The 14,442-nt window shown below is 38.2% G+C and overlaps 1 protein-coding gene across 2 annotated transcripts in view; it reads left to right on the top strand.

Annotated features, from left to right (window-relative positions):
• The window catches only part of LOC148956318 (uncharacterized), a 98,957-nt gene that overhangs the window by 40,614 nt on the left and 43,901 nt on the right, over nt 1–14,442 (top strand). For both annotated transcript variants that reach the window (XM_089103893.1, XM_089103807.1), the window contains exon 3: nt 6,251–6,426. In XM_089103893.1, the coding sequence (XP_088960019.1) occupies nt 6,251–6,426 (176 nt within the window). The remainder of the gene's footprint in view (nt 1–6,250; nt 6,427–14,442) is intronic.

The following is a 14,442-nucleotide window of genomic DNA, read 5'->3' as shown; positions in this document are numbered from 1 at the left end:
AGATTGTAATACAGGGTTCGGACTCGCCTATAAATTCCTATATTTTAATGCACTCCTATAAAATGCCTATATTTTGGCTAAAATCCTATTATTCCTATATTTTTGGGGGAAGAGCACTAAGAACATTGGTCATGATTTGCAATTTTCACTGCTCGTTAAGTAAGCCAAGATATGCTTTTCTTTGCTTTTGACTTTGCTTGTAGACTGTGCTGTCTTTCGGTGTAGATCGATAATTAATTACAACTGTTGTGCTGTTTGAACTTAACTAATGTTTTGTGTTGGGATTAGTAAGTTGCTTCTGCCTGGGCTATGCTGTTGTGTTGACTTAGTAGCCTATGTTTTGTTTTTTGTCATGTTGGGCCTGTCCAAAATGAGCAAAAATCAGTGTATAGGCTAGCAGTCTCTGCTGAATGAGACTGTGAGTTCTTGCGACTTATGCTTTTCCTGGCTGAACGCTATTAAAGGCTGATGTGAATACGGCCCAGTTTCGGACATATCCACATTTTTTTCTTTTTATGGCCTTTTAATCGCGGGATGCTATTTTGCAGGTGATGCTTGGTAATTAAGCATAGGGCCTACCAAGTTCAATAGTTCATGACTTGCTAAGACGGATTGCAGCGGTAGAAAGATTGGCAAATGATGTAAGACTGGGAGCGACCAGTACTCGTTCTTTTGCAAACTCTGCTTGAAAAATCTTGGTTGCACAGCTGGGGTTGCTCAGCTAAACCAACATATGCGATCTGTAGAACACAAAGCCGCAGTTACTGCTCACCTACATCCACTACAGCTTCACCTGACCGGACAATCTCGAGTTGATGAAACAACCAAGGATAAACCATTAGTTGGTACAAACATGTTTTGTGAGCGTGATGCCGCTTATAAAGCTGAGTTGATATGGGCACTTTAGACGGTACAGAGTTCCATGTCTGCTAACTCTTCAGGCCATATTGTCGCAACCTTCCATGCGATGTTCCCCGGTAAGATCCCCGACGGAATATCCCTATGTGCGAAGAAGCTCACGTATCTGATCACCAATACGCTGCATCCTTACTGTAAGCAAATGCTTGTGAAGGACATTCAGTCATATTTTGTACTAGAATATGACGAGACAACCAACAACGCTGGTATGAAAGAGTTACAGATACGTGTTCGATATTGGTCCTCATACGGAAACGAAACCCAGAGCAGATATTTATGTACAAGTTTTATGGGCCACGCGACAAGTGATGACCTGTATAAGAAGATTATGTCAGCCATCGAGCAGAATCAGCTGCCACTTGAAAAACTGATCACGCTTGGAAGTGACGGACCAAACGTCAACAAAAGCGTTTGGAACAAGTTCAATGCCGAGAAAAAGAAAGTGACGGGAAAGGAATGTTGAATATTGGTACTTACAACATCCATATAATTCATAACGCTATCTTGAAAGGTTTTCAGGTGTTCGGAGAAGAAAGTTCCGACTTCGTTATTCTTGTGCATTCATTTTTTTACGACTGGCCTGCACGTTGTGAAGACTATCAAAAGTGCCAGAAGAAAGTGGGAGTTCCAGAAAATACTTTCATGAAGCATGTCCCAAGCCGCTGGCTGTCGGACGTGCCCTCGCTAGAATCATGCAGCAGTGGCCAGCAATCTTAGAGTACTTCCTGAACTTCGTGCCGAGAGAGAAAAAACTGGAGAATCTTCTGTCCACTCCCAAATTTCTGAAGATTGTGGCTTATATCAAAAGTGCGACGATGAAGGCCCAACTCTAGAGTTTGTTCTAGCCTCAGCAGAACTGTTCATGATTTTCATCCAACTGTTCCAGAAAGAAGAGCCTCTCATTCATGTTCTGCACTCAGAGATCAAAAGACTAGTTGTGACGCTTTGCGGACGGGTCTTTACTCCTTATTTCGTAACCGAGACTGAAAATTTCTCACCAGAAATGTTGAATCTTGCTGAAAAATTTGCAAAAATCCCATAGTTTCGGAAAATGTGGAACAATCTTTTGGTGAGAAAGCAACACTTAAAGACAAGGCCATTTTCTATGTCAATGTGTGAAAACATTTTATTGCGGGTATTCGCCATATTTTGAACAAATGTGTTCTGGAAAAGGATGGTTTTCTAGAGGCTTTACGCTGTTTGAGTCCGATCAACATGAAGGATTCAAGAAGCATTGCAGACATAGCGGTTGTGGCACGCGAGATTGCGATTGGAGTAAGCTCAGACGTCGCCCAGGCTGAGTGGCTGCTTTTGCGAACGGAAACTGGACCCCATGAGGACATTACTCGGATCGATCATTTTTGGAGCCATTATTTTGGACTGGTGAATGAGCGCGGGGATAGCAAGTACCCGGAACTTACCAAGCTTATAAAAGGGGTGCTGAGGTTGTCGCATGGCAGCGCAGATGTTGAGCGTGGGTTCTCGTGTTCTGGTAGGATTCTCGGTGAAGACCAGGCCTTGATGTCTGAACGAGTTCTGGATTCGAGAATCATGATATATGACACGTTGAGGCTTTATGGAGGAAAACCAGAACGGTTTGTTATTACGAAAGAGCTGTTGAATCTTGCACGTTCTGCACGGTCTCGGTATCAACAATATCTGGATGAAAAGAAAAAAGAAGAGCTATCCGAGAAGGAGAAAGAAGATTTTGAAGAGGACAGCAAGCGGAAGTTGCAGGAGGTCCACGACAAAAAGAAAGAAATAGATGACCGGGAAAGCGAAAGGAAAAAACTTAGAGCATCAGAGCAAGAAAAGAGAACAGTAGCAGATACTCCACTTCAGGAAGCGACCGACAAAATGAAGAGGGCTGCCGAGTCCAAGAGTTCCATAGACATTGCCCTAGCTGTTTCTTTGCTCGATGGAGCTGTGAAGTCCAGAACAAGTGAAAGAGAGCAGATGGTGGAATCTGCGAGAACGGAGCAGTCTCTGGCAAAGAGAAAAACTGACCTCATATCGAAATTGATGCCCAAGAAGCAGCAAGAGTGATTCCAAATATTTTACCTGTATCAGTCAATCGTTGGCACAGTATGTGTATCTGATTTTTTACTGTTTTTTACTATTTGTACAGTTTGTATTTGAAATAAAAAAAAATAATAAATGCAAAAACTCGGGAAATGACGAATTTATGTGACCAGGCATCCCACGCCATCTACCACAGATCTGATCCCGAGGACTTCCGAATCCTATATTTGGGCCTGGGAAATCCTATAAAAATAGGACAGAGCCTATAATTTGAAACGAACCGACCTGTCCGAACCCTGTGTAATAGGGAATTTCCTTCCCCAAGTATTAGAGAGTATTATTATTGTAAAATGAAAGATTTTCGTAATATTGTACTATTAGGTGGCTTTTATGTTAATCTGTTTTGATAAGATGCTATGTAGTTACTAATTATTATTGTTTTTTTTTTCTTTTTTTTTTGCCCTGGCCCGGTGCGTTTCGGCATTGAATGTAATAGGGCATTTTTCCAGTGACTCCTCTGTTAAAAATATAAGCGTAACGACCTGGTAGCTACCCCAATCAGTTGTGTAAATGTGTCCAGTGGTTTTTTTCAAAAGAACAGGAACTCTAAATCTCCTCATGATTCATGATCATGCATCAAAGATAAGGAGGCAGCTGGATCAGATGATGTCAGGCCAGTGAGGAGGCAGAACAGGCTGAAAATGATGTTGTTGGTATTACAAGCCCCTTTCAAAAAATATTAAGAAGATGTTTTTTTTTTCAATTTTGAAGTATTGTAAATGCGAAAGTTAAACTCTGCTGTAAAAGCTAAGGGGTGATTAAAATGATGTACGATAGTGAAAGTGAATGGAAATCGAATATAATAAATCTGTGAAAGTAAAGAATAAAATTAGAACTTAAATAGTAGCTAATTAATCTACATAATAAGGGGGTTAATGCTCCGCAACCACCCACTCTCTACGCTACGGCGACTATTGTTTTTCATTACTTCAGGATTGAACTCTCTCACTTCAGAGTAATGTAATTAAAGTTTAGTGAAGGTGTTCAAGAAATATCAGGGCTTCTCGAAACTCATTTTAATTAGAAAATATTGCATTGTAGCGAAGAGGAGAGAAACAGGTGAAAGATAAACTAAAGCCCATAGTAGACGAGTAAATTCAAAAATATTTTGAGCGTAATCAAACAATTTTTCATGTACCATTAAATAGTGGATTTTGCCTTATATTTGCCTGTAGGTGACGTGCTACTGCTCAGACTAATGGCATTAAGATGAAACTTTCAGGGCATGTTGAGAGGGATGTTGAACTAACCAAAAGGCACTATCAGTATGCTACTTCACTATCAGCAAAAGGCATTTTTTTTTTGGATCAATTTTTGAAAATACCGGCACTTGCTAACTACGACATCTTATGTCATTAGATTCTGTTTGGCGCCGTTCAAAACATAGTTTCGCTCTTTAATTTTGTTAAAAAAAAAAAAACAATTTTTGTGTGTTTAATTTTCAACAGAAAACAGAAGTTTAAAAACTAAAGTATTCTGATAAGCTGAAACAGGTTGACATGAAGAAGGGGTATGTTTTGAATAACCCTCAATGCAATATCAAAATTAAATAGAATGCTAATTTTTTTCCAGATTAAAGTGCAGAGGGAAGGTAAAACCTCAATACGAATTGAAATTATCCTATATATGAGCAGTCCCTCCTCTCAGCCCCCTGACCAATCATTTCACAAATTTTTACTGTTTTTTTTAACCTCAAAGTTTCAAAAATGGGTAGGCCTACGAGGTGCGTAGAAAAGTAACGAACTGATTTTTTTCTCTTAACAAAGCTTTTATTAAATTAAAACATCAATGTTATCCCCTTCAAAGTAGTTCCCTTGGGCAACTACACACCGAGACGTTGTTCCTACAGTTTGTAGAAGCACTGGAAGTCTTCAACCGTTATGGTCTCTAGAATGGCTGTTACAGGACAACATTGTAGGGTTGCCAGAATGCTTGCAGTATCGCCAGTCTTATTACCTTTCTACCGCTCCTCATATAGCCTATACATCAAAATAGTCTGTATTTATTGCTGTTCCAAATGATGTAAAATTCATTAATTGTAAGTAATTTATAAAAGTTATTGCTATAGAAAAGCATTGGCTAAATTGTACTCGAGTTTTTGTGACCATGCAGTTTTGTTCCCAGCTGGCCTTCACATCCTCTTTCGGCCAGGGGATATTAGCGATATTAGAATTATGTATTTTAGATATTGCAAGTTTTATTGTATATACCTCGCAGATACAGTAATAGAAAGATGATGCGGATTTTTGGCGCTCCGGATATTGTAAATTGTTGTGTCAGACAAAGTAGCCGTTTTCAGGAGAACATTTATGCTACTTTGGGTGTTAACCACCCACTTCTCCGGGTTGCCACCGCGCATTTTGTTGAATATTTTTTTTTTGTGTTGTTGTTAATTGTATCTTTGTGTTTTTTTTTTTTTGTTTATTTATTTTGTTTTTTTTTCTATTTTCTTTTTTTAATCCAATTAATTTTCTGTATAGTTGGTCAAAAATAAATTATTATTATTTTTTATAATAACATTTACAAACTTCTAGAAAAGGAGGAAATATCGTCAAAAAAAGAGGTGACATTAATGACATTAACACCTTTTAGCTCAATATGTGAGAATCTCGAAGAGGATGTTTCTAGATCCTATCCTCAAAAATGCAATACAAGAGCCTATCCCATAGATATCCATAGAGCCTATCACAGTATAAATAATTTATACTTAAGATATTTCATGGACCCTTTGTACTAAACGGGCTACTTGCATGATCTTTTACCCTTGCAACTGAGGTTATGCTTGTAATGTTGCCCCCAGAGGAAAACTTATTGAGCTTTTAGGCTGTTCTAATCTCATGAATTAGCCTCTCTCCCGTGTAAAATTTTACGTTGACTTTTTTTCTCAGACCACACTGCCTTTATTTGACGAAACGAATAAGAATTCCAATAGGGATAAGTCCTTTATTAGACAGTGGAAAACAAATACAAAAGTTCTGAATATTTCGAAGACACAGTCGGTCTTCATCATCAGCAGAAATACGTAAAATTGTACTATCAGCCGTTCAATATGATGAAGTAGGAGAGAAAATATTATTCATACCAGTGAGACACATCGTTCTTTACAATTCTACCCGAACGCTTTTCAAGTTGGTATTTTTCCGTTCTTGGCTTCTTTTTTTATATTCTAATTCTGTTTGCTTTAAAAGACAAGATTGCCTAAATGTCCTAAATGCACGAATTTAAACTTTTTTTTTCGGTTTGTTTATAGGTTTTTTCTTGGGCGTTGTTGCGTCTCTTCAAGTATCTATAAGAAGTAATGGCCCCGTTGTCCTTGATGCAAACATTACGTTTACTGCTTCAATAACTACGTCAAGTGGTGAAAAGCCTCAAGGGACGTTTTGTTTTGAATTCAATGATCGCTATGAAGGAGGCCATAGATATACGGTAAGGGTTTTAAACGACCAGTTTTACTGCCAGTAACGTACATCTGAATCTTATTCAGCTTGACTTGTGGAAATTCGTCTTGAACTTGATCACTTTGTTTAAACCTGACTGGTATGATGGTCTTCTCCATTGAACTCCTAGCGTACTCATCACGTGAACATTGAAAGCATACTGAACTCATTTTGTGCTGATTTAACACCCAATAAGACGACGGTGTTTAATGGAAAATCCCAATGCAAGGAACAAAATATTTTGCAAAACAAAATAAGGAGAGTTGCAAAAAAAAAAGTCACCGAATGTTAGAAGGATTACAAAAAAAGTCAAGTAAAGTATAAAATCAAATTTTTAGAGATAGGGCCAGTTACAGCTGCTGCTTCAGGCTTTGGATTATGGAAACCAAGCATCTTATTATGTCACAAGTAATTATCTCAATTCTTATTATTAATAATTAATAAAATTAATAGCGGAATTAACATTAATAATAATAAAATAAAATTATAATCAATTAATAATGAATCTTATCATTACAATCGATTTATAAATATCCATTTTTCAGAGCAAAGTTTGCTTTTTGGGATGTGTTGATTTATTTGAACTCTCTATGGCATCTTGTAAGTCTATTTACAAAAATTCTTCATCTTCTGGAAGTCACATTTTTATTTGTGCAAAGTTTGTAATGTGAAAAATTAGGATTAGTCACATGAATATTTATATTGATGAGTACAGTTTCTGAATTTAAATTCTTTGGTTGTTAATCCAAAACACTAACTGAGTGAACAACCGTAAAATTTTGTTTCGTAAAGTTAGAATGGAACCTTCTTATTTACGGTGGCATAAATTCATGGAGATTTAGGGGGAGGGGGAGTATTTTTCAGATTATAGGGACAAATTTGTTATTTTTTCATTTTTTTTAATAAGAATACCATAAAAAGGCATTTGCAATGAAAATACCCGCCCAAAATGACATTAAAAAAATTAGGGGGGACTTGCTCTACCCCCCAATTGACACTAATGCATATATATTTTCTTTTCAAAGCTACTAAAATTGGTTTATCCTCGTTCTGCTTTCACCTTCTGTTATTCAATAATCAAGAGCCTTCTTAGCTAATCTTTCGTAACTTGTCCCTTTTTGTTACTTCATCATAGGTTGTTATTATTAGGAGCAATGAAACCCTGAAACAGGCTATATCTAAGACCCAAACCCATATTGGGTCCTTTAATCTGTCTGATCAGCACTACTTGGTAACACATAGTCGTTTAAGGCCAATGTGCCTGTTTCATTGGGACGACAACGTCACAGCCTTTCAGATGACAACGTCACAGGCCAAAAACTTGAATAGTATCACCCGTCAATAGTAAATACCCGGTAGGCCGGTATAATAATAAAAAAACATTCGTCTTCAGAGGTAATAATACAGAGGATTGACACTTGTCAAACCACCAGGTAAAGGACAAGCTTCGAGGAGATATCAAATCTTGTCTTGGACAAGATATCTTGTCTTGAAAAGGCCGAAAGTTTTCGATAATTTGAAAAGGAAAAAAGATTAACTAATAAAATGGTTCTAGGCGTTGACACCCCCCACTTCCGGGGAAAACGCACCTGAAAGATGCCCCCCCCCGTGGATAATTAGGCTTTTTAAATTTGAGAATTTTATTTGAGTTGTTTTTTGTTTTTTTAATTTCCTTAGGGGGAAGAAATTTTGACATTTATGTATTATGCGCCACTCACTCAGGTTTACGCTGCGTAAAACTAGAGAACAAACCCGTTTCTTCGTTAGTTGTTTTCAGCTTAGCGCAAGACAAGACAAAGACACACAAAAGAAAGACCGCATCGAAATCTCAAAGCCGCTGTAGATAAACAGGTTTCCGCTGCATAGTGAGATATTACTCACTCCGTTACAAAGATTTAAACTTTAGTATTTTGGGGTTTAGGGGGACTAAAAGATAGCTAGGTTAGGCTAGGTTACATATTGGTGCTTTCCAATTAGCTGGTATCCTCGCGATAATGCAAAGATCAGATAAAACCTGTTATTCTGCTAAGATAAGTGACTGAATGGACATGGATGTTAAAATTACAAGTTGGGATTTGCCAGAAAAAGAGTGGAAAAAAAACAGAAAAAGAGTGGGTTCTGCCAAAGACAGTACCCACTATATTACAGTGTTTTGGGCGCATAATTGTAATTTGTAAATCTTATAATTTTGTTTATAAACCATTATATTTTGATCCTATTTCGTTTTATTTTAGTACCCCTGTTTTAGTACTGGGCATCTGTCTCGCTTGATGCAGACTAAAAGGTTTTTATCCTATCTGATCTTCGCGTGGGTACCAGCTAACTGAAAAGTACCTAAGTATTTAATATATGCTATGCTTTACCCCCCCCCCCCCAATATTCAAAAATATAGCCAATATTTGTGTATGAACTATTATATTTTGATCCTATTTTGTTTTATTTCACTAGCATTAACGAAGCGTCCCTTCTTGCGTATGTACCCAGATTCTACACAAGTACCATTTTGGCTATATATTTACATATAGGGAGGGGGTAGAGTATTTGGATAGTTTGAAGTCAGAAAACTATTATTACTTCGTAATATGCATAATAATTGTATCTAACACATTTTAAATAAAAACCCGATATACCCCCCCCCCCATAATGGGCCAATCAGTTGCCTAAAGTAGTTTATAAATTAACAAAGAAACCGGGGTGTTGTCGGGTTTTTAACATATTGTAAACTGGAGTGTGTGGCGCCTAATACACAACTACCAAAATTTCTTCCCCCTACGGAAATTAAAAAACTAAAACTCGAATAAAATTCTCAAATTTGGAAAGCCTTATTTTCCACGGGGGTTATTTTCTTGGGGGAGGGGATTTTCCGTCGGGGGTTATTTTTGCGAGGCAGTGTTGTACTGTTCCTGAACTATTATATTTTCATCTTATTGTGTTTTATTTCACTAGCATTAACGAGACCTCCCTTCTCGCGTGTATAGCCAGATTCTACACAAGTACCCTTGGGGCTATGTATTTGCCCATAAGGCGGGGGGGGCAAAGTATTGGGAGTGTTTGAAGTCTAACACATTTTAGATGCACCCCTGAAATACTCCCCCCCCCCTCCGTGTGTGCCCATCAATCGCCGCAACTTGTTGCTAAAGTAACGAAGAAATCAGTGGTGTATCATGTTTTACACATAGTTTAAACGGGAGGGACTGGCGCATAATACACAAGTACCACACAGTCTTTACCCACAGGAAATTAAAAAACCAACCCTCGACGACACTTCTCAAATTTGGAAAGCCTTATTGTCCCTAGGGGGTTATTTTCCTGGGGAAGGGGGTTTTCCGCCGGGGGGTAATTTTTGCGAGGCGTTATTTTATGGTGGGGGGGTATTTTCAGGGGGGTAATTGCTGGCCACCTAATAAAATAGCGTTGTAAATACGTTTCAAAAACTTATGCTCTCAAGACTAGGACTCTCAATTTCTAATCTAATGAGCACCCTCTGAAGTTTCTCCGATCATGAGGCGGAGGTTTGGATGAGGAAGGGCACTCCATCTCCTATACGAAATAGATTATGCTCATTTTGGGGTTTAATGTTACTCTTTAGATTCATAATAAAAGCATAGACCAGAAATATTCCCAGAAACCAAAAGGGAGTATATATCAATTTCACATTTGATACGTTTTTTAAAGTTCCTTTTGTACCCCCTCTCCCTAAAAAATACGTCCTCACCCCAAAACAAATCCTCATTATGGCCTCGGGGATTATACATCAAATCCTACCTCCACACTCTCCTCATCTTCCCGTTAGAACTAATTCCGATGGCTCAATGAGAGCTGGTATGTTTTGGCATCAAAGTGCACCCTTTGAGGTATCTCCCTCCCTAGCTACAAAAAATCATAGAGCCTCATTATAGAAGTTCAAGCGTCTTTTTAAGTTTTGTATTTTGTCCATTGCTTACAGATAGTATTTGCTATTGGGAAACATAAGAACATTATTGGCGGGGGAGTTTTCTGCAGCGGGGTGGGGGTCTTGTCTGGTTGGGGGGCATTTGTCGGGACTAATTTTTTTGCGGGGATGTATTTTCCATTGGGGGAGGGACCCAGGGGTTATTTTCTTGGAGGGCAAACGTCTAGAACCATCTTTGCCATGGAGCAGCGATAAATTTTAAATGAATAAATTTTCTATCAAAAATCTATCAATAACGGTTCTGTCCTAAGACCGAGGATTTGAATGAAGGGGTCTGGGTACTCGCTTGATCGTAGCAAACAATACGTATCAGTAACTGAATCTATTACAAGAGAATAATACTATTGATGATAATTATATTTTTAATCTAACAAAAAGCCGATAGGCTCAAAGATAGAATACACCAAAAAAGAAGACACATTACTTGTTCAGAATAAATTCTATTGTTTAAAAATAAGGACATCTTTTGTAACCAGCAACCTTGGAAGTATACCATTAGCATCCACGGTGCTTTGTGTTAGGTGAGGAACTGCTCTGAGACAAAAGAGATTTGTATATTTTCACTCAGCTGAGGGGTTGTTTCCATAAATGTTTGGTGCACGCTGACTGTTCGAACAGCTTGTTAACTTTTAGCTGTTCCTCTAAGATATTTTTGCCATGAAAGAAGATTTTTTAGATTTATTTTTTCATTATTGTCAGACTTTTTCTTCTTGTAGGCCTATCTGCTAAATAAATATACACCTTTATACTGGAGCAAACAAACCTTGGTCCTGAAATGACAACCGTTAGGTTATTTAAATATCAAAGCTGTAACCTGGCTTTCCTAATAACAATGCTAATAAAAATAAAGCAAAAAAAGCAATTGAATTGGTCCATAAAAAGAGCCTTTTTCATAAAGAGTTTTCACTAAAGCATCCTTTTAGCTTCCAATAATTGGTTTCCTGGGTAATTTATTCGCAAGAATTTACTTGTTACGTCATAAAAAATCACAAGCTCTGAGAAAAAATCACGTTTTAGGAAAAATCACTTAAAATTACTAGCCCAAAAAATTATTAATAAATAGAAAAATTACTAGAAATAGGGCGAAACCACAAAGGGGCAGCAACCCAACCCACAAGTAAGGACGTGGCAGATCTTTATTCGTAGAAACTATGCAAAGCAAAAGAAAAAGCGTTAAGATGTCGAAATCGGATCAAACACGAAAGTAGAAGCTACTCGCTATCCTTTTACAGTAACAAATTAAAATATAAAACTATTGCTCATTGTCCAATTCCGACCAATCAATCAGCGAAAAATCTTTGTTTTCTGACAAATCTTTGTCAGAGTTCCGTTTTTTACTGCTTGCCTCTTCAGAATTTGATGCTCGTTTTTTATTACAGCTAGAAATGACTGTTTGTTTTTTATCTATGGCCATTGTGACATATGTTGGCTCTCTTATTTCTAGTTTTAGATTAAGCCATCCTTTGTTCATCTTTTTTCTTCTGGTCATTTTTATGTAGTTCTCTTAGCTAACAAACTCCAATTAAAGACAGGTTGACAGTTAAACGCAAGCATTACCCGTCCTAGCCTGAGGTATGTTTCCATTCAGGGGGTGTAAAGTGGGGTTATGTAAGACAGGAGAAACAGAGTAAAAATTTAATTTTATTTATAAATATATATATAATTAATGAATTGGACTAGAAAGCTGAAAAGTTTGGAATAAACTAAAGAAAAAAAGAGCTACAATTTGAAGTTACTTTCGACTTTTTCGCTTTTATCCATGCCGTGCAAGAGTCCAAAATATAAAAACACAAAAACGAGCGCGAAGGAATAAATTAAAAGAATCTAGAATTTTCAATCAGGCCAATTAATTTCAAATTTTTTTTTTTGAATTTATAGTACTTTCGATTGCTTTAAATTTTCCATTTCTTAGGCTCCAGACCTTTTTTTAAAAGAGCCACCAGGTTTCACATTAGATTTTTTTTTCTATTTCCTAGGAATTAAATCAGAAAAAAAAACTGGCTAAATTTTGTATTCTTTTCCAAAGATCACTTGTGCAAAATTTCATTGTGCTGGTATGCTGGGTCAGAGAGCAAGATCTCTTTTCGTAGCATAGGAAAATTAACATTGCAATGAATTTAGCGACATTCACCTTAATTGTATTATTTTGTTTTTATTGCTTTACTTGTAGTTAGCTTGTATTCCATTAATTGGATTATTCTCTAGCACGTCAAGTTAAATCATTTTGGTTTTGTTTTGTTCAATGTTGCCACGTAAAGGCTCTCTGAGATTATTTTAGGTCTTATCACAGTAAGGTTTTACTCGATGCCGCATTTTTAATAAATCTCTTAACATTTTGGCAAATAAAAATAAGCCTCTGGATGAAAATGTTCTTTCAGTGGATAGTGCCATTTTAAAAATGGCCAATTGACCAATATAATTAAAAATATCCATGTAGCAACATACATGCACGTGATTTCAAACTATTATCATGTTTAGGCGATAAACTTAGTTACTATTTAAAACTATATTAGTAACTGAAACACAATCAATAGTGATTACAAAATAGGCCACACAGTGGCAACAAGACCACATAGATGGACAAATGACCATGATTTAATAGATACAGGCCTATGCCAGGAGGATTTTGGCGGTGATTCCTCGCTTTCCTTGGTCTGTACTTCACATAGAACGAGGGACTGAGTCTGAGGCCAAATGTGGAGCCCAAGGCTGTTCCAGAAGGAACATGGTATTCCTTGCGAGATTTTTGGCATGATCATTGACCTGTGCTTTGCAGAGACCTTTGGGCCGAGTCTGAGGCCAAATGTGGAGCACAAGAGTAGAGAGGGGTCAGGAGGTCCGAACGGGGCACCAAATATGGGCATAGAATACGGACGGGGCTCCATATATGGGCATGGAGTCATTAGGGAGAATGATTACGTAATGGGGTCAATGACCTAAATTGATTGCGTAATCAAAGTGTGTCAACAACAACAACATCGACCTTGACATTCACTGAGAGCGTGCACTTACAACACCGGTACGAACCACGTGGTTTATGGTCCATATTTGGGCATAGAATACTGACGAGGCACCAAATATGGGCATGGAGTCATTAGGGAGAACACGTGGTTAATGGGGTCAATGACCTAAATTTCACAACAACAACATCGACCTTGACATTCGCTGAGAGCGTGCACTTACAACAACAACAACATCGACCTTGGAACACCTGTGCTGTCGACCTCAATTCACCTATCGTGAATCAATAATTCCCCTTAGAAACAACAAATTAATTTCCCCTTTCTTGACAGATCAATCAATCAATGACATCATCTGTCAGACTTTAAAAATTTTCGCCCTAGAAACATTTCTCCAGGAATAGATCCAACTCATTAATGTCTTTGCCTCGGGAACAACTCTTTTGGTCGAACTCCAAAGGATATTAATAACCAAAGGCCATGGAAACAATTAGGCAAGAAACATCTTAGCGATGAATTGTTTTAGCGCGCGAAAAGGTTTCTTATTAATTTGAAATGCGTTAGCGCAGAGATGCCAATAACAAAGGAACACGCTGAATTTACGTTTAGGGATTATTTGGGCGAAACCGTTTTAGACAGGTTATGGAACTATTTCGGCGAAACAGATAGAGACATTTTAAAAGAAGATTTTTGAAGAGATTTTAGAAGAGAATTTGAGTGTGGTCGTTATAATACACAAGTTTCATTTGAACAGTGTTGTGAGGTCCTCTAACCCAACCCCAAAGGGTTCCAATCCTCCTACCCCAACCCCGAAGGAAGCCCCCGGTCCTCAAAGCCCCCAAAACTCCCAAAGGCCCTCCACCGGTCCCCCAAAGGCCCACCCAGACCCCCAAAGGCCATCCCCAGGCCCCAAATGTCCCCCAGGCTCCCAACTGTCCCCCGACACCAAAGGCCCCCAAGCTCCAAAGGCCACCGGCGCCCCAAAGGCTCACCCAGACCCCAATGCCACCCCGGCCACCAAAGGCACATCGAGCTCCCAAAGGACCAACGGGGTCCCAAAGGCCCTCCACCGGTCCCCAAATGTCCCCCAGGC

The sequence above is a fragment of the Artemia sp. Qi Xiang Cuo genome, chromosome 1, assembly GCF_049724085.1.
Source record: "Artemia sp. Qi Xiang Cuo chromosome 1, ASM4972408v1, whole genome shotgun sequence".
NCBI classification, from domain to species: Eukaryota; Metazoa; Arthropoda; class Branchiopoda; order Anostraca; family Artemiidae; genus Artemia; species Artemia sp. Qi Xiang Cuo.
This window is presented reverse-complemented; position numbering and strand designations above follow the sequence as displayed.